General features: G+C 40.0%; 2 protein-coding genes and 2 pseudogenes across 2 annotated transcripts; all 4 read left to right on the plus strand.

Moving 5' to 3' along the window:
• Nucleotides 1–3806: 3806 nt before the first annotated feature.
• Nucleotides 3807–4813, plus strand: LOC147926591 (uncharacterized; annotated as a pseudogene).
• An 8-nt stretch (nucleotides 4814–4821) lies between these two features.
• Nucleotides 4822–8352, plus strand: LOC147926592 (uncharacterized; annotated as a pseudogene).
• Nucleotides 8353–8444: 92 nt separating this feature from the next.
• On the plus strand, nucleotides 8445–11522 carry PKP-ALPHA (Pyruvate kinase family protein). The gene is made up of 6 exons (XM_010468290.3): nucleotides 8445–9305; nucleotides 9416–9506; nucleotides 9628–9821; nucleotides 10150–10271; nucleotides 10429–10907; nucleotides 10990–11522. The coding sequence occupies exons 1-6, from the start codon at nucleotides 8694–8696 to the stop codon at nucleotides 11289–11291; spliced, it is 1800 nt and encodes a 599-aa protein (XP_010466592.2). The 5' UTR covers nucleotides 8445–8693; the 3' UTR covers nucleotides 11292–11522.
• A 362-nt stretch (nucleotides 11523–11884) lies between these two features.
• On the plus strand, nucleotides 11885–12376 carry LOC104748455 (uncharacterized). The gene has a single exon (XM_010470094.3). It carries the CDS (start codon nucleotides 11885–11887, stop codon nucleotides 12374–12376), a length of 492 nt encoding a protein of 163 aa, XP_010468396.3.
• The last annotated feature ends 6788 nt before the right edge of the window (nucleotides 12377–19164 follow it).

A 19164-nucleotide genomic window follows, 5' to 3' on the forward strand; every position in this document is an offset into this window, starting at 1 on the left:
TATTTTAAGATATAAACATGTAAATTTTATGTAGATTTAATGTTAGCTGTTTTGTAAAATAATAATTTTTGACACGTGTTAACATCTCATCAGTATACTTGACACGTGTCACGATCTGGTGAGTTATTAACTTTGAGAACCAAGCTTTATATAATAAGATTTTAATGAACAAAATAATTTGTAATATTTTTATAAAATTTCAGTGTTCCTTTTTATTTTTTGAACAAACGGATGATTTCATTCATTATAGTAGAAAGAAACATACATGGGGATATGATTGTTTAAGAACACCATACAAAGGCATTCCCCATATTTAAAAGCAATAAAGATACAATGATAGATATGGATAATCGATACTAGGGGCTTGAGAGCTATGAACCAAATTCTAGCTAGCATTTTGGAACCTCTGAGATGCCATGGATGAGAAGATTGCCACTATCTTGAAGCGAAGACGAAGCAGCGTTGAAAAGGCCAAAGCTGAGGATCTCACCGGAATGAGAGTGTCTACTCGAGGTAGAGCTTTGCCAAGGGTTCGAGCATGGTTGAGAGTGCTCTGTTTTCCAGTAAATAGCTGAGTGGTTTCGGTGCTAAGGTTGGATGGGATTTGCTTGAAGAGGTTGCGGTAACCACCACTCCATGGAGTTGAGGTCATAATGTCACTATTCTTCAAGGTTTTAGGAGGGAACTTCATAAAGTTGATGATTTGCAAAGTATAAGGCTTGGTACACATGGGAGGTGACGAGAAGAGGTTGTTGGAACATCGGTAACTACCGCTCCATAGTGATGGGATCATAATGCCGATTTCCTTCAAGCTATCGTCTTTGAGAGTAACATCCCTAGATGATTCTAATAACAGAGTTTTCAAATAATTCTTAAACCAACCTAGCAACATTGGTGACTTAAGATCCAAATGTAGTCTTCGAACAAATGATACCAATAAGCTACACAACACTTGACTAGGATGGGGCAGAGATGAGTTCAGACCAAACCTGGGCTTTATAGGATATGGGGAGAGACTTCTGTATATGGGCCAAAGGGGTGAGCTTAACGGGCCTTTAAGGAACATGTCCATTAAGATAAACCCTAACTCCCCTTTGGTTGGATCGATGGTGATTAGCCTGAGAAGACTGAGCGGCGGCGGTGATGAGTAAATGATAAGATCTGAGAAGAGCTTCGCCGGAGTTTGTGGCTTCAGAGCAAGGAGTAAAACCAAGCTAAGATACCACAAAGGAATTGTGACTGAGGGGACCGAAGTGGAGGATGGTTGGTGGGTTAGGGTTGGACCTTATGCCATTTTAAACACCGGTTTGATATCCGCTGAAACTCGGTAAGAACGGTGGTCGACGAGGGTCACACAATAGCCAGATATGAGGGATCTGAGAGAAATCTCAGATTTAATATTGGAAGCGCTGCTAGATTTATAAGAGTACTCTTCTCCCTTCTTTAGAATCGTTACTGACAAAGGAGGATGAGTCCAAAGTGGATTTCCTCTACAGAATTTAAAATCGGTTGAGGGAAAGATCAGGGAAGAGGAGAAATTTTGATTTTGGGAGTAGTTGCACAACAAGAGAACAAATAAAAAGTTACAAAAGCTTAATAAAATGAATAAGGGTTGGTAGATCCCGACGCCGGCAAGCTTCATAGATATGGGGAATGCCTCGATAACTGGGTCCGAGCGAGTTTACGTCTTTTTGGTTTATCAGAAGTTCGCTCCAAAATAATTAAAAAAAAAATTACAGTGTTAAGTTCTATTTTTCTATAATAAAAGAAGTACATTTTGTAGAATGTTAAAATCAATAATTTATCTATTTTAATTGTCATTGCAATTATGTATAGAAAGTGTTTAATTACAATTATAAACGATAATTTTGAAATGAAAATCAATTTTCAGTTAGGTTTCAATTACTCAAATTTTAAAAATAAAATATTAAAATTTTCTCTCTCCACTAATCTATCAACAAAATTAATTTCTTTAATTAAATTTTGAATATTTCAACTAATTTATCAAACATTCACCTCTCATCTTCATTGGTTCTTATTTAAAAATATTTGAATCAATGGATAGTTAAAACCATAAATAAAAATCTTGTAGAGGAGCAAAGATTTCTCTCCCAAGCACACTCTCCGAGGAGCCATGAGAATGTCTTTTAACCGGATCTCACCCACCCCTTTCAGCCAATAGCAACTGGTCCATCCCTCTTACCGCCGGTCCAAACGGTAACACTCGAGCATCTTTTCAAATTTCTCCTCTGTTTAATCCTAGATCTGAAAAGCTTCTCCAAAGCATGACATTTGGTTTTGCTAATCGCCTGTGTTAATCGGATCTTACTGCTTCCTCACTGCATTTACTACCTCCCAACCGAAAAACCAAACCTTCTTAAGTGCGTTTTTGAAGCCACAGTAGATATCTTTTGTCTTTCCCGCTCCAAGTTCTCTTTTGTCTCAATCTTCTTCCCCTGGTGAGCAAACCACTATGTCCAACCGCATCCCTCACCACCTCAAAGGGAAAGAACCCATCCGGGATTTCTCACCACCACCTCATAAACGAATCAGAGCCCCCGATCTTGACACATCGGATCTGATAGAGGAGAACTCACTCACACTCATTGGCCGGCTCACAAACCCTGCGGTACAAAGAATGCATGCTTTATTCCCTTTTCTCCTAAACCGCTGGAACCTTCAAGGAAAAGCAGACGAAGCAGATCTTGGTCAAGGTATATTCCAATTCAAGTTCGACAATGAGGAAGATATAAACAGGGTGTTGGCAAATAGACCATACCATTTCGACCAATGGATGATCATTATCCAACGGTGGGAACCAGTTATTTCTCCCTCTTTCCCCTCGATGCTTCCCTTCTGGGTTGATATCCAGGGCCTACCTAAACATTACTGGAAAAATGAAATGATCCATTCCATAGGTGAGGCTCTAGGCAAGATTATGGACTGGGAAATATCCTCCTCATCGATTCAAATCAAAATCCTGCTGAATGGACTAGAGCCAATAACAAAGGAAACCATTGTGGAGTTCTCTGACGGTAACGAAGCCCTGCTATGCTTGGAATATAGGAATCTCAAGAATCACTGTAAGCACTGCTTCTGCCTCACCCACCACAAGACGTCCTGCCCGGGCCTGCAAGTAGAGAAAAAAGAGATATTTTTAAAGCAAGATCAAAGAAACCTTAACTCAGGCCAAAAATCTCTAACTCGGAACTACTATATCCCCCAAGATAACTTTCTGCCACCAAGAGATACTTCCCAACAGGCTGGTAGGTCATACCAAAGTCAACATAATTCCCTCCCAAGGAAAAGACAGTTTGAGGATATGAATCGTAATTCCACAAGATTACCTGGAAGAAGAAACTCACACAACAACAATAGGAGTCACCTTGGAACTAGACCTGAGCGAGAAAGATAATTTGCCTCTTACAGTAGGGAGGAACCTCACCCCTCTCGCAGGAGGTATCTAAACTACTCACAGCCCCCACCACGTACCACAGTGTGGAGGGAAAAAATAGTTTCCTCAGCTGAGAGCCCAGCAGAACTTTCTGTCTCTTCAAGAGCAAGAATACCCCCTCTCGAACTAAACCCTGGAACCCCTGAACCTCCACTACCTCCTCCTCCTACTGTGAACAACAACATCTTTTTCACCACAACGTCTTTCCCCCCACGATAACACGCAACTTCTTCCTTCCCGCGATCAGGTCATGACTGACCTCCAGGAAGTCACCATTCAGTACTTATCTTGTCCCGACCTTATTGAAAGAACAGCCCGGCAAGCGAGAGTTCTCTAGAGTGAAGCAGAAAATATGGTGGAAGCCACTGCTAATTCCATCATAGCAGCAAACCTTGCCTCCTCACAGCTCCAGGCTTCATCTGGTCAGATATCCCTAGACCCTCAAATCCCTCTAATGCCATCCCCAAATGGACCATTATTATCTCATAAGGCGGGTGCTGGAGTCTCTAAACGAGGGCAGGGACGCCCCCCTCTGCAAAAACAAGCATCTAAGACATGTCAAAAACTCCTAGGTGCAAAAACCCAGAAAAGAAACTTCACTCAGGGTTCCCCGAGAAAGTCAAGTACCTCAAATGCCCCCACGAGGTCCGGTCCTTCACGCCCTGCTCCACGAAAAAGCTCAAAAGTTCCCCCTGAAACCTCCAGTGCAGGATAAAACAGCTCCCAACCAATGCAAAATCCAAATCAGAGCCAGGACCCTACTCGTACAGGCTCCCCCTCTCAAACTCCCGCGACCTCAAACCCACCTACAATCTCAATCATTCCTGCAAGCAAGAAGAGAAAGGCGGATTTTCAGAAACCGCCAACCCCTCTTCCTTAAGGGTGGTGAGCTGGAACTGTTGTGGGTTGGGGAACCCCACAACAATTCAAAGATTAAGGGAAATCCGCAAAAAGATTTACCCTGATATCTTGTTCTTGATGGAAACTAAGAACCCGAGTGATGCTGTTCTTAGTAAACTCCAGTGGCTTGATTACCAAAATCATCACCTAGTTCCCCCTCACTCACATGCTGCGGGTGGTCTTGCTCTGTTCTGGAAAACAAACGTAACCGTGGAGATTTTAAACTCAAACCAACACTTTATTGATACGAAAGTAGAAGCAAAGGGAAGAACCTTTTATGCAACCTTCTTGTATGGCGAGCCAGAGAGAGCAAACCGTATTCTAGTATGGAATCAACTCCAGGAGCTTGCAAAATCCAGATCGGGTCCTTGGTTTATTACGGGAGATTTTAACGACATCACTTGTAGTGATGAGAAGGTGGGGGCCCGGAACGCTCAGAGGGCTCTTATACTGACCTAAGATCCTTCATGTCGTCTTGTGACATGTATGACCTGAAGCATTCGGGAAATTTCCTGTCATGGACAGGTAAAAGGCACTCTTACGTGGTTAGATGCAAACTAGATAGATCAATGGCGAACAGTGATTGGATTATGGTTTACCCTTCGGGCAGAAGTGAATATCTAAGATTTGAGGGCTCGGATCATCGTCCCTTGGTAACATCTTTCGACCCTGTTAAACAACATCGCAAAAGCCTGTTTTGTTATGACAGAAGATTCAAAGATAACCCTGAAGTCAGCCACCTTGTTCTTAAAGCGTGGAATCTTAATCCAAACTCCCCCATTGACCATCGTTTACACCTATGAAGAGTTGCTATCATTAAATGTAGTAAAGCGAACCTGCTAAATAGTAAACGAGAGATCTTATCTCTTAGTGATCAACTAGAAGAGGCCATGTGCGACAATGATGCAAGCCAAGAGTGCATAGACCTTTTAAACCAAAAGCTTTCAGCAGCCTACAAACAAGAGGAGGAATATTGGAAGCAACGAAGTAGACAATTCTGGCTTACTCTTGGTGATAAGAACTCGGGTTATTTCCACGCTGCAACGAAAACCAGAAGAGCCATCAACAATATCTCAGTGTTAGACTCTCCCCTGGGCAACAAAGTGTATGAGGAGAACGAAATTGTTAAAACTATCTCTGAGTATTTCCAAGATATATTTACCTCTCAGGAGAGAGATAGAGAAAGGGTAGTCCAAGAAGCTCTCCAACCGTGTGTTACACCGGAAATGAACAAAAAGCTTATTGCCATGCCATCTCCCATAGAGATCAAAACCGCCTGTTTCGACATACACGCGGACAAAGACCCAGGCCCTGACGGATTTTCAGCTAGTTTCTTCCAAACCAATTGGGATACGGTGGGAAACGCCATTATAGCAGAAGTCTAAGCTTTTTTCATCTCCGGCAACCTACCATAGAAAATAAACCACACGCATGTCAGGCTTATACCAAAAACACCAACAGCTCAGAAAGTGTCTGACTACAGACCAATTGCCCTCTGTTCAGTCTACTACAAGATTATTGCAAAACTCCTTGCCAAAAGACTACAACCTGTTCTAAATGAATGTATATCTGAAAACCAGTCTGCTTTCGTCCCGCAAAGAGCCATCTCGGATAATATCTTAATTACCCACGAAACCCTTCATTACCTTAAGACCTCCGGAGCTGAGAAGAGATGTTTCATGGCTGTTAAAACAGACATGAGTAAGGCCTACGACAGACTTGAATGAGATTTTATCAAAGCAGCTTTAGAAAGGTTAGGTTTCCACAATACCTGCATAGGATGGCTTATGCAATGTGTTACCACGGTCACATATTCATTCCTAGTAAATGACCAAGCAAAAGGACTGGTAGTTCCTCAACGAGGCATCAGACAGGGCGATCCTCTCTCCCCCTACCTCTTTATCATCTGTAGTGAGGTTCTATCAGGTCTTTGTCTAAAAGCTCAGAGAGAAGGAAATCTGATTGGCATCAGAGTTGCGAAGGGAAGCCCCAGAGTAAACCATTTACTCTTTGCTGACGACACAATGTTCTTCATTCGGTCGGATCAACAGAGTTGCCACAAATTGAAAAGCATCCTACAGAAATATGAGTCAGCTTCAGGTCAGAAAATAAACCAGGATAAATCATCAATCACTTTTTCTGTCAAAACACCTCCAAACAGAAGAGCACAAACAAAATCTACTCTCAATATACAAAAGGAAGGAGGACAAGGCAAGTATCTTGGACTCCCTGAACTCTTTGGAAGAAAGAAAAAGGACCTGTTTACCTCTATAGTGGATCGAATAAAACAGAAAGCCCTCAGTTGGTCCTCGAGGTTCCTCTCTACTGCAGGCAAGCTCACCATGCTTAAAGTGATCCTTTCTGCGATGCCAACCTACACCATGTCATGCTTCCACCTACCGGGATCACTCTGCAAACGCCTCCAATCAGCCCTTACAAGGTTTTGGTGGGATGCAAATACAGAAAAGAATAAGATGTCGTGGTTAGTTTGGAAAAAGATAACAAAACCAACCAAATTTGGTGGTCTAGGCATCAGAGACATAAAACATTTTAAGAAAGCATTGCTGGCTAAACTTGCCTGGATATTATTGACAAAGCCACATAGCCTCTTTGCAAAGGTTCTCCTGGGGAAATATTGTAAAAACTCGTCCTTCTTGGATTGTAGAGTTTCATCATCAGCTTCGCATGGCTGGAGGAGTATTTGTATGGGTAGAGATCTACTCCAAGCCAATATGGGCATGTTAATAGGCTCTGGCAGTTCCATTCCTATCTGGAGAACACCGTGGTTGTCTGTCTCCACCCCTTCTGCCCCCATGGGTCCCCCCACAAAAGATTCACAAAACCTCACAGTAGCAGATCTTATCCTGCCATAAACTGGAGAATGGAATGTGGACCTCATTAGACAAATCCTACCAGCTTATGAAACAGATATCAGAATGTTAAAACCAAGCTTTAGAGGAGCAAAGGACACCTGGGCATGGCTACCTACAAAAGATGGTGTATATATGGCGAAATCGGGTTATTTTGAGTCCACCAAACCTGCGGATGAAAACAATTCACTGAGCCAGGTTAGTGCGAGCATCACAGAAAACTTCAACTGGCATAAATGCATTTGGTCCCTTAGAACATCCCCAAAAACCAAACTTCTCCTATGCAAAGCTGCTCATAATGCCTTACCAGTGGGCGCAAATCTCCTTCATCGAGCTATCAGTGACTCTGCTAAATGCCTCCATTGTGGTGGTGAAGAAACGACACTGCACCTTTTTTTCCAGTGCCCTTTTGCGATAAGATTCTGGTCCATGCTCCCTGTTAAACACCCCATTAGATCGGAATCCATAAATTCAACTATGGAAAGTATTGCTCTCACTAATAAACTCATCTGCCTACCTCCTACCGGCATAGGTTTTGGCCCCATTGCTCCATGGCTGATCTGGGCGTTATGGACCACCCGAAATCAACTAATCTTCAACAAAAAGGTTATGTCGGCTGAGGAAACTCTGTCTATCGGTATGCAAAGAGCCAGAGAATGGCAGAATGCCCAAGTCCCCCCTCCGAAACCAGATCAACGACACAAACAAAACCCACAACCCCCTCGACCTCGATCTGACCTCATCTGCTTCACAGATGCCGCTTGGTGCGACGGATCAGCTGGTCTTGGATGGGTGATTACAGACCAATCCGGTCAGATCCAAGCCGAAGGATCTACCTTGATGACCCATGTTAACTCCTCGTTGATGGCCGAAGCGCTGGCAACTCTCACAGCAGTGGAAGTTACACTCGAATCGAACATCAGGGACATCTTTTTCGCTTCCGACTCGCTTATGCTGGTCCAAGCTCTTAATCAGAAGGTCCACCAGAAGGAACTTCACGGGACTCTCCACGATGTCCTCTCTATATCCTCTATTTTCAATGGTTGTTCTTTCAACTTCGTTTCCCGAATTCTAAATCACCACGACGATCGTCTGGCAATGGATGTCCTTCGGTCTGTCGTTCTATAATCCCTAAGTTTATTTAATTGAAAAGTCGTTTTTGTTCAAAAAAAAAAAAAAATCTTGTATGAACATAAATCATAGGTTTTGATTAGACTCTCAGGTAGGTGAACATATATAGCCTCGACGACGGCACCAAAACATACGAACAAATGTTATTATTCCCAATTTAACCCTTTCCGAATGTCCGTCCTATCATATCAGAAAAGAAAACAATCAAAATCCAAATTAACAAAAAAAACACTCTCTCACACTTCGATATCTCCGCCTTCGTCTCCTCAGAGCCAACTGTACTGAGATTTCGATTTCGATTTCTCCGATCTCACTTCCTCCGGCTACCGGCGGAAACTATGTCTCAGTCCATCCAATTCTCCACTCCTTCACGGACTCCTCACCTTCTCCATCTCCCTCACTCTCAATTCAACCGTCCTCTCTCATCCATCTCCTTCCGTCGCTTCCCTCTTACTACCATCAAATACACCTCCATCAGAGCTTCCTCTTCGTCACCGTCTCCTTCACCGGATCTTGATTCTTCATCCTCTTCATCCTCCTCCTCATCGTCTTCGTCGCAGGTGCTTCTCTCACCTAACGGTACTGGCGCTAATGAGAGATCCGTTGTGGCTACGGCGGTTACGACGGATACGGCTGGGATTGAGGTTGATACCGTGACGGAAGCTGAGCTTAAGGAGAATGGATTTAGGAGCACGAGGAGGACGAAGCTGATCTGTACGATCGGACCGGCGACTTGTGGATTTGAGCAGCTTGAGGCGCTTGCTGTTGGAGGTATGAACGTGGCGAGGCTCAATATGTGTCACGGTACGCGCGATTGGCACCGTGGTGTTATCCGTAGTGTTCGTAAGCTTAATGAGGAGAAAGGCTTTGCTGTTGCTATTATGATGGATACTGAAGGTAGTGAGATTCATATGGGAGATCTTGGTGGTGAAGCTTCTGCTAAAGCTGAGGTTGTTTGAATCTCTTCTCTTCTCCTTTTGATTATTTGAGATGTTGTTCGATGTAGACATTGCTGTGTATAATTTGAGATGTTGAAACTTTGGTGATGACATTTTTACAGGATGGTGAGGTTTGGACTTTCACTGTTAGAGCTTTTGATTCTTCTCGCCCTGAACGTACCATCAGTGTTAGCTACGATGGTTTTGCCGAAGGTATATGTGATTATGGTTTATTTCATAGTAGCATGAACTGGAATGATTAGCATTAGATGAAAAATCATGGTGATTTGAGTATGAAATGAGAATTAATTGGGCTTTTTTGTTTGTGATGTAGATGTAAGAGTTGGTGATGAACTTCTGGTTGATGGTGGTATGGTGAGATTTGAAGTGATTGAGAAGATTGGTCCTGATGTCAAGTGTCTATGTACCGATCCCGGTTTGTTGCTTCCTCGAGCTAACTTGACTTTTTGGAGAGATGGAAGTCTTGTACGAGAGCGTAATGCCATGCTTCCAACTATTTCTTCCAAGGTTTGTAATTTTTATCTTCCCTTTAAGCTTTGGGTTACGATTAATTTTATCTGGTGGATTTGGGATGGATGAAAGCAATGTGAAGATGTATACTTTTGGAACCTAGATGAGTCCATGTTAGAAAACAGAGGGTAAAATAAAGTAAAGAAACCACAAAAGAGACTCTGTCACAATAGCAGTTCTTTCTCTGTCAAACTAGAGTCCATGTGAATCTAAAACTGTAGTTGATTTTACATGCACTTCATCGTGTACATAAAACATATAAAATTTCTTCCTGTGGGAAAGCAGACTCATTTTCACTAATGAGAACTCAATTGTTCTGTTTCAGGATTGGTTGGATATTGATTTTGGAATTGCTGAAGGTGTGGATTTCATTGCTGTATCGTTTGTCAAGTCGGCTGAAGTAATTAATCACCTTAAAAGTTATCTTGCTGCTCATTCCCGTAAAGGGTAAGTAAACATTCTCAATATCAACGCATCATACTGCTGTATAGGAAATATATGGTCTACTTTGGGGGTCAGGCTATTACAGGATTGGGTTTTGCGCCATGTGTTCTTCATCTTTAGTTATAATTTTGTTTTGACGGTGTGTTCATTTACGATGCAGGGAAATTGGGGTGATTGCAAAGATCGAGAGTATTGATTCATTGACCAATTTGGAAGAAATTATTCTAGCGTCTGATGGAGCCATGGTTGCAAGAGGAGATCTGGGTGCTCAGATACCTCTTGAACAAGTTCCAGCAGCTCAACAGAGAATCGTCCAAGTCTGCAGAGGGCTTAACAAACCCGTCATTGTCGCTTCACAGCTGCTCGAGTCCATGATTGAGTACCCAACTCCAACCAGAGCAGAAGTAGCCGACGTGTCTGAAGCAGTAAGACAAAGATCAGACGCATTAATGCTCTCTGGGGAATCAGCTATGGGTCAATTCCCAGACAAGGCGCTCACGGTTCTAAGGACTGTAAGTCTAAGAATCGAGAGATGGTGGAGGGAAGAGAAACGTCACGAGTCTGTGCCGCTTCAAGCCATAGGCTCAACTTTTTCAGACAAAATCTCAGAAGAGATCTGCAACTCTGCTGCTAAAATGGGTAATAATAATTCAGGTTCTGTATTTGTCGAAAGCAATCTGTCTATAGTCTCTCTCTCATTTTACTTATCCAATTCTTGCAGCTAACAATCTTGGCGTGGACGCGGTTTTCGTCTACACAACGAGCGGACACATGGCATCTTTGGTCTCCCGGTGTCGCCCAGACTGCCCTATCTTTGCTTTCACAACAACAACCTCAGTGAGAAGACGCTTAAACCTGCAATGGGGACTTATCCCATTCCGTCTAAGCTTCTCAGACGACATGGAAAGCAACTTGAACAAAACGTTCTCGTTACTGAAATCAAGAGGTATGATCAAATCTGGTGACCTCGTGATCGCAGTCTCGGACATGTTGCAATCGATCCAGGTTATGAACGTCCCGTAATTCCTCTCTTTTTTACAATTCCGCAAAAGAGTGTCTTGTTTGTTTCCTACTTTGTTACTGTTTTTAGACTACTCTTTCTTACATTAGAGATTCCAGAGGCATCGTCATCTTCGGTTTGTTAGCAGTGGACGTGTGCCACGAATGTAAGCTCTGTTTGTAGTGTACTGTTTTCTTCTTCTTCTTGTGTCGGCTTTCAAGTTTCAATAATATCTATCAGTAATCTTTTCTAAATTATCTTAATTTGTATGGAACATTCGGACGAAAATTAAAGCTTGTTTATTTAGAAATAAATGTAAACCCAAATAGGATTAGGAGTTATATAATAAACGTAATTCTAATACAATTAGAAGAAGGATTTAGATACTCTTCCAACTTGAAGAAGAAGCTATCTCTTATAAAGTTGCCAAAAGAAATAGAGTAGAAAAGAGGAAAAGTTCCTAAAATCAGTAAGTTGTATAATGTTAATTCTAATAGGTTTAGGAGAAGCATAAACCTATAAATAAGTCTATGGAGAGGTGTTCCATCTAGTTTTAAGAAATTTCTAAATCAATAAGATAGGTGTTCTTATATTTCAAGTTCGAAAGAGACCTCGGATGAAGAATCAGGAGAGTGATTTATATCAAACTCCATCGGACTGGTCGGATGAAGAGATTAAGCGGAGTTGTGAGTTTTTGAAAAAAGTGAAAGAGTTAGATGATGAGACAATCTTTGTTAAATTTGCCAATGCAATGAAGTCTTATCAATCTAAGTCTTTAAGCTACATCGAGGTCAAAGCCAAAGTCGCTTCCATTCTCCGTAACCACGACGTTTTGGTCCAAGAGTTTCATCAGCTTATATCGGATTTAGCTACCAATGAGAAAAATTGTAATGCGGCGAAATCAGACGTGGAACGCACGGTTGAGTTTTTGAACAAACTCGAAGGTTTGGGGAAGGGTTTACATGGTGCGTTTCTAAATGCGTTGGTGTTTGGCGGTGATATCGTAGCTTTGGTTGAACAACTTGACGTGATTTTACACGATCACGAGTTTCTGAAAGAAGAGTTCAAAGCGTTTTTAATCGATTCCCGTTTATATAAAAAACCATGATTGCTACGTTGTGAATCTCGTTATTTCTTTTGTCTCTCTAGTCTTTTTTTTTCTACTTTTTTTTTTCTTTTGGATTTACCAAATTTGTTGCTACGTTGTGCATCTCTCTTTGCTTAGTGAAAGGTGTTTCTTCGGAATATGGTATTGATTTCTTAAGTTGGGCTTGTTTGGGCTTTAGTTCCACCACAACGTCCCTAGTATGAGTCTCTTACTTTTTAGCATATTCGAATCATCATCATCATTATTCATCAATGTAGCTTTCTGAGGTGTTATGAGGGATTATTAGTTTCCCTCAATCAAAATTTCACTCATAGTTCTTCCTCAAGTAGTCGAGTGGACCAAAACAAAATGATGGTAGGAGTTTCAAAAGGAAACCCACTAATTTGTGTTTATATAGCTAATAGTATGTAAAAATATGCAACTTTTTTCAAGAATTCACTATTTGTGTTACATTATATCAACTTTTTAACAATTCCGCAAAGAGTGTCTAGTTCCCAACTTTGTTAATGTTTTTAGACTACTCTTCGTACAGTGTACTATTTTCTCTTTTTCTTTGCTGGCTTTCAAGTTTCAATAATATCAGTAATCTTTTCCAAATTATCCTAATTGTATCGAACATTCGGAGGAAAATTAAAGCGTACTCCCTCCGTTTCATAATATAGGATGTTTAGAGGAATATTTTTGTTTCATAATATAAGATGTTTTCAACTTTCTATGCAACTTTTAGATTAAATTTATATTTTCTATTATGCAGACTTGTTTATGATTGGTTTAACTTTTTAAAAGTAACTATTTCTTAATATGCGTGTTTCCACTAAAACATCCTATATATTGAAACGGAGGGAGTATTAATTTAGACAGATCCAGACGTGTGTGGAGCAGATATCAAAGACAACATGTGCTTCTTCTAAACTTTTTTTCATCGATTCCTTTCTCCTTCTGAGATTTGGACAATTGTAGGTTCATTTCCATGGGAGCATGAACCGAATTGCAGCCATCCATTCCTGTTTCTGCTAGTATTTTCTTTGCATATCTCTCTTGTTTTAGACCAATGCCTCCTTCATGTTGATACACTTCGATTCCAAGGTAATATGTCAATAAACCAAGATCACTCATCTCGAATTTGGTTGCCATCTCCCTTTTAAACTCGAATATGGACTCCAAGGATGAACCTGTAACAAGTAAATCATCCACATACACAGCAACAATAAGTATGAACCCTTTCTCTTCCTTGTGATATAATGACGGTTCCTTTGAGCATCTAAGAAACTTCAATTCCTTGAGAATCTTATTGAGCTTGTCATTACATGCTCTAGGAGCTTGTTTTAAACAATAGAGAGCTTTATTCAGCTTATACATCTTATCTTCACTTCCTAAGGTTACAAATCCTTCTGGTTGGGTGACATAAACTTCTTCTTTCAATTCGTCGTGGAGGAACGCAATTTTGACATCAAGATGATGTATCTTCCAACCGTTTGAAGCCGCTAGAGCAATGATAAAACGTATCGTTTCAATGCGTGCCACTGGAGCAAACACTTCATCAAAATCAATGTCGTATCTTTGTACATACCCTTTCGCCACTAACCGTGATTTGTACTTGCTAACACTACCATCCGAGTTTCGTTTAATTTTGAACACCCACTTCAAACCAATTGGCTTAACACCGACAGGTAGATCAACAAGATTCCAGGTTTTATTCTTCTCTATCGATGCAAGTTCTTCCTCGCATGCCTCTATCCATACCTTTAGTTCTTGTGCTTCTTGAAAATCCCAAGGCTTTTCATTCATCACCATTAACACCTGTTCACACTCTATTTCTACGATAAGAACATAGTCATTCAGATATGCTGGTGCTTGTCTTGGTCTCGTTGATCTTCTTAACTGAGGTTGTTCCAGTTCATTGATGTCATCTTCATTTCTCATAACTTCAATATCGCTTTCCTCTTTTACCAAAGTGTCAGTTTCTCCATCCGCTACAACGTCTCTGCTCATAGCTCGAGTGACGTCCGGAAACTGTTCCTCTGTTCCAGCCCGTGTTTCAATGTCTCTTATACCATTATTACCAAACTCCGCGAGATCAATAACAAATGTTCCTGAGTTTATATGAGATTCCTTTCCTGCATTATTCCAGCTCCAACTCTTACTCTCATCAAATATCACATCTCTACTCACAACTATCTTCTTGGTTGTAGGGTCAAGAAGGCAATAGGATTTCGAACCAGGCCCGGCTCCAAGGTGTACCAACAATCTCGATCTATCATCAAGTTTTTTTCTTTCAGCAGGTTTGGTTCTTGCATAGCAAACACATCCGAACACTCTAAGATGACCAAGGTTTGGTTTCTTCCATTTAAACACCTCATACGGAGTCGTTTCAATCAACGATCTGGTTGCAATCCTATTGATTAGGTAAGTAGCATGTCTCACTGCCTCTCCCCATAAATAGTTTGGTATATCCATGTGCTTTAGAATGCTCCTAGTCATTTCCATAAGCATTCGATTACGTCTTTCGACGACTCTGTTTTGTTGGGGTGAATACGGTGCCGTCAAGTGTCACCGGATGCCAAACTTATTACAGTAAGCTTGAAATTCATGAGAGACAAATTCTCCACCTCTATCGGTTCGAAATGTCTTGATTATAGCCTTTGTTTCTTGTTCCACAAGGGTCTTGAAAATCTTGAACCTTTCAAGTGCTTCACTCTTTTCTTTTAACAGAATCATCCACATATAACATGAATGGTCATCAATAATCACAAATACATACTGTTTATGAACTGGTGTGGAGGGTGTGATCGGTCCACACAAGTCTCCGTGAATTAGCTCAAGAGGTTTTGTGTCTTGGTAGATGGTTGCTTGTGGGAAGGGCTGTCTTGTTTGTTTTCCCAATAGACATGACACACACTTTTCTCTCTCAACTGTGATACTTGGTATACCAGTCACTAACTCGTGAGTGATCATCATCTTCATTGTATCCACATTAACATGACCCAAGCGTGCATGCCACTTGATTGACTCGGTTGATGTCGTTAACTGCAAGCACCGTATGTTTTCCACTTCCAAAGAAACCTTGTACTCTCGATTTTTTGATCTGCTTGTCTTCACCAGTAGTTTTCATATTCGATCATAGAGCATAAGTAGATCATCCTTCATTCTTATTTCATACCCTGCTTTTGTGGCCTGACCAATGCTTATAATGTTGCTCTTCAACTCCGGAATGTAATATACATTATGTAAAGCCTTTAAAACCTTTCTTTCACCGTTTAAGACCACAAAACGAATGGAGCCTTTACCTTTGATATCAATGCGAGAATCATCTCCAAATCTCACCTTTGTCGTAATTGTTTCATCACGATCATAGAAAAACAAACGATTGCCGTTCATATGATTACTTGCACCATTATCAAGATACCATACGATTATTGTGTCTAGGGTCGTTTCAAATGTTTTTGGTTTCACCTTCTTCTTGCACAATCAAACTCTTTGATCTACCATTAGATTTGAGTTTTTGATTTCGTCTAAATTGTTCTTTTTATTTTTAACTAACACGCTTTTGTTTCTCTTCTCTTGTGTGTTTTAGGTGTATGTCTTCTAGGCCTAACACAAGGAACAACAAAACTGGTCCGATTGTGAAGCTTTCAAACCAAGAGTTGGGAAAGTTAGAGCGTGAAAACCGAAAAGCAGCCAAATTTTTGAAGATGGTTAACACAATCATTCTGAGACCTGATGAGGATGGTGATTTGAGAGATCAGGAGGGCCACTTGCGCAATGAGCAAGGCCAAAAGATTGATGCTGACGGCAATGTTATTGCTGAAGCTGTTATCGTTGACAAACAGGCTGATGGTGTCGATCGACACCAAGGGTGGTGTCGATCGACACCATCACTCTTGATTGGTTCCAAGTTGATTTCTTCGATTCAATGTTCCAAAAATGATCCACTTTGCTCCATCCGTGCCAAAATCCTAGAAAACCTGAAAAGACTCTCAAAGAACCTAAAAACACATCAAAAGACTCCTTATATCATGGTTAAAAACCACAAAAAAACATGATATATCAACCACCTCATGCATCATCAATTCATCAGCTTCATGTGTCTCTTCCTCCTTCTTCTCAATAGTTTCTTGAAGCTTAAGCAGTCTATCGGGACAATCTGATGCATAATATCCTACCTTATCACATCGATAACAACTAATCTTCGATTGACTCTCTTTATCATGATCTTGTTGGTATGAGACGTTTGGATAACTCCCAGAACATCCTCGTCCTCTTCCTCTCCAGTTAAAATGACCACCTCGGCCTCATCTACCACCGTGATTAGGAATTCTGCCACCACCGTAGTTTTCTTGATGATAAGAACCTCTGCCACCACCGTAGTTTCCTTGATGATAAGCGTAGCATCAGTGTTAGCGTACATCAGTTTTTTTGGATCCTCATGTTGCTCCTCCTCTTCTTCACGAATTCTTTCTTCATATGCTTTCAGTCTTCCCACAATATCCTCAAAACTAGTTGTGTTAAGATCAAGAACTTTTTCAAACCATATGGATGTATTTCCTTTGTGGCAAGCTTTTCAAGAATTTCTTGACAAGTTTTGATTCGTCAATGGCTTCTCCAAGAGACGCTGATTTGGATGGTATTTCTGAGAGATGTCCTACAAACATATCAATTGTATATGTGTCTTTCATCTTAAGTCGATCAAATTCCACCATCAAGGTTTGTAGTCTAGCTTCCTTTACTCGCTCCGCTCCAACATGCATAGCCTTGATTGCATCCCAAACCGCTTTTGACGTCTCAAGATCTCCAACTTGGAGAATCAAAGATTCTGGGATGGATTGGAACAATAAGGCAATTTTCATATTGTTCTTATCTTCGTTCTTGACTCCATCTTAGATAGTTTCACATACTTTGTTCACCTTGAGTGTAATCTTCACATGGACTAGACAGTAATATTAGAGGAGTTTAGCATCAGACATTTAATAGAGGATGGTTCGATCTCCTTAACTTAATTTAGACTCGGTATCTTCCTCCTTCATGTCGCTCATGATATCTTAAAAAATTTAGCTTTAATACCAAATATAGAATCAAGAAGAACAAGAACACAAATTTTGTTATGAATAACTCTCTTATTAACTTAAGGAAAACTAACTCAAAAACCTTAAGCTCTCAAACTTGTAATCTCACGTCTCTTGCCACAACTCAGCATTGACGTTTATCTAGAGAAGAGGTAAATATTCAACCTAACAACTTTTAGGAAATATTACATAACTTAGATTTCTCCTAAATCTTTAGATATGTATATTTAGATATCTCTTAAATATATTTAGCTTGATTCTCAAGCTATTTCAAGCTTACTCCAACATCACATGGGATAAGGCAGACTATGCATGAAGAGTTGATCCCACCAGAGTTGATCCCACCAGGTTAAAGTTGAAAGGAAAAGAAGACAAGTTAAAATGGAGAGACATGAAATAGGACTAAACAATATTGTCTAGTGATCTATCTTTTGGACTTTAAATTGTTATTTTATTTAGCAAATGTCATTCCTTCATGTGAGTAATTTAATTTTCTCTCTGAGTAATGTTTATTTGAATTATTTTCATTCGTCTTGTTATAAAAGTGAGAGAGGCATCACCAGACTTTTAAAGCATGCAATACGTTACGATTTACTATATATATGTATATTCAAATTTGAATCTGCTTTTCTCCAATATGCATAGGCTCCGAATAGAGAAAGCGGATCAGGCGGAATAAAAGCGGATCTAGCGGAACAAGTGCAGATCAAACGGATCTAGCGGTTCAAATGTATGTTTGAATGGTGAAAGCGGATCAAATAATGCAGATCAAATATTTATATTGTAAAAAATAAAAATTGTAAATAAAATATTTTACATAATATAATATATATTAAAATGAAAACTTGTATTTATATAACATGTTATTTATATTTATGCAAATTAAAATTATTAAAAAATATTTAATGTATACATATTCAATTAAAAATGCTACAAATATATTTATTGTCATAAATACTGAAACATTAAGCAGAAAAATACTTAAAATACAACACAATAAAAAAAACTAATATCGAGTACTTTGATTTTTTCATAACATATCTGTAATATTTTCTCTGATATTTGCCATAAGATTACCATCAGCTATCTCTGCAGATTCCATATCCTCTATATCAAACTCACAATTTGTGTTAGTAATCTATGTCTCTCTCATTACTTCTGCAAAATCGTCATCTGAAAAATTTGAAATTCTGATAAAATTATGTAATCTCATCGTAGCCGTTACCACTCTTTTTTGCACATGAATATTATATCTAGAAAATTTACAAAGAATCCTCCATTTCTTCTTCCAAACTCCAAATGTCCTCTCAATAACAGAGCGTAAAGATGTGTGACATCGATTAAATAGTTCTTGTTTATTCCTAGGAGGAGGACCATTTTCGAACTGTGACATATGATACCGAACAATCCTGTTTCGTGAAGACCTATATGGAGCAAAAAACTCTTGTTTATTTAAATAGCCAGAATCAACAACATAATATTTTTCTAGTGGATGCAAAGGAAATTCAGAATCACTGTCTTGTGCCATTGCGAGAACTGTTGTATCGTGACAAGATCCTGGTGCTCCATTCCAGACATATGTAAACAACATATTCAAATCACATATTGCCATGATGTTAAATGATGTTGTATCATGTCGATTCCAATACATTCCTTGTAATTCAAGCTTCACCTGAACACATACATGAACCCCATCCATTGCTCCAACAAATCCACTAAAATATG

This window comes from Camelina sativa, chromosome 15 (assembly GCF_030686135.1).
Source record: "Camelina sativa cultivar CO46 ecotype springtype chromosome 15, ASM3068613v1".
Classification (NCBI taxonomy): domain Eukaryota; kingdom Viridiplantae; phylum Streptophyta; class Magnoliopsida; order Brassicales; family Brassicaceae; genus Camelina; species Camelina sativa.

What these genes read in the sequence shown, in the direction of transcription:
- PKP-ALPHA (XM_010468290.3), top strand. Translation starts at nt 8,694, where the DNA reads ATGTCTCAGTCCATCCAATTCTCCACTCCTTCACGGACTCCTCACCTT. An exon ending in CTACGATGGTTTTGCCGAAG is followed by an intron (nt 9,507 to 9,627) that starts GTATATGTGATT and finishes TTTGTGATGTAG; the next exon opens with ATGTAAGAGTTGGTGATGAA. An exon ending in CAACTCTGCTGCTAAAATGG is followed by an intron (nt 10,908 to 10,989) that starts GTAATAATAATT and finishes CAATTCTTGCAG; the next exon opens with CTAACAATCTTGGCGTGGAC.
- LOC104748455 (XM_010470094.3), top strand. Translation starts at nt 11,885, where the DNA reads ATGAAGAATCAGGAGAGTGATTTATATCAAACTCCATCGGACTGGTCG.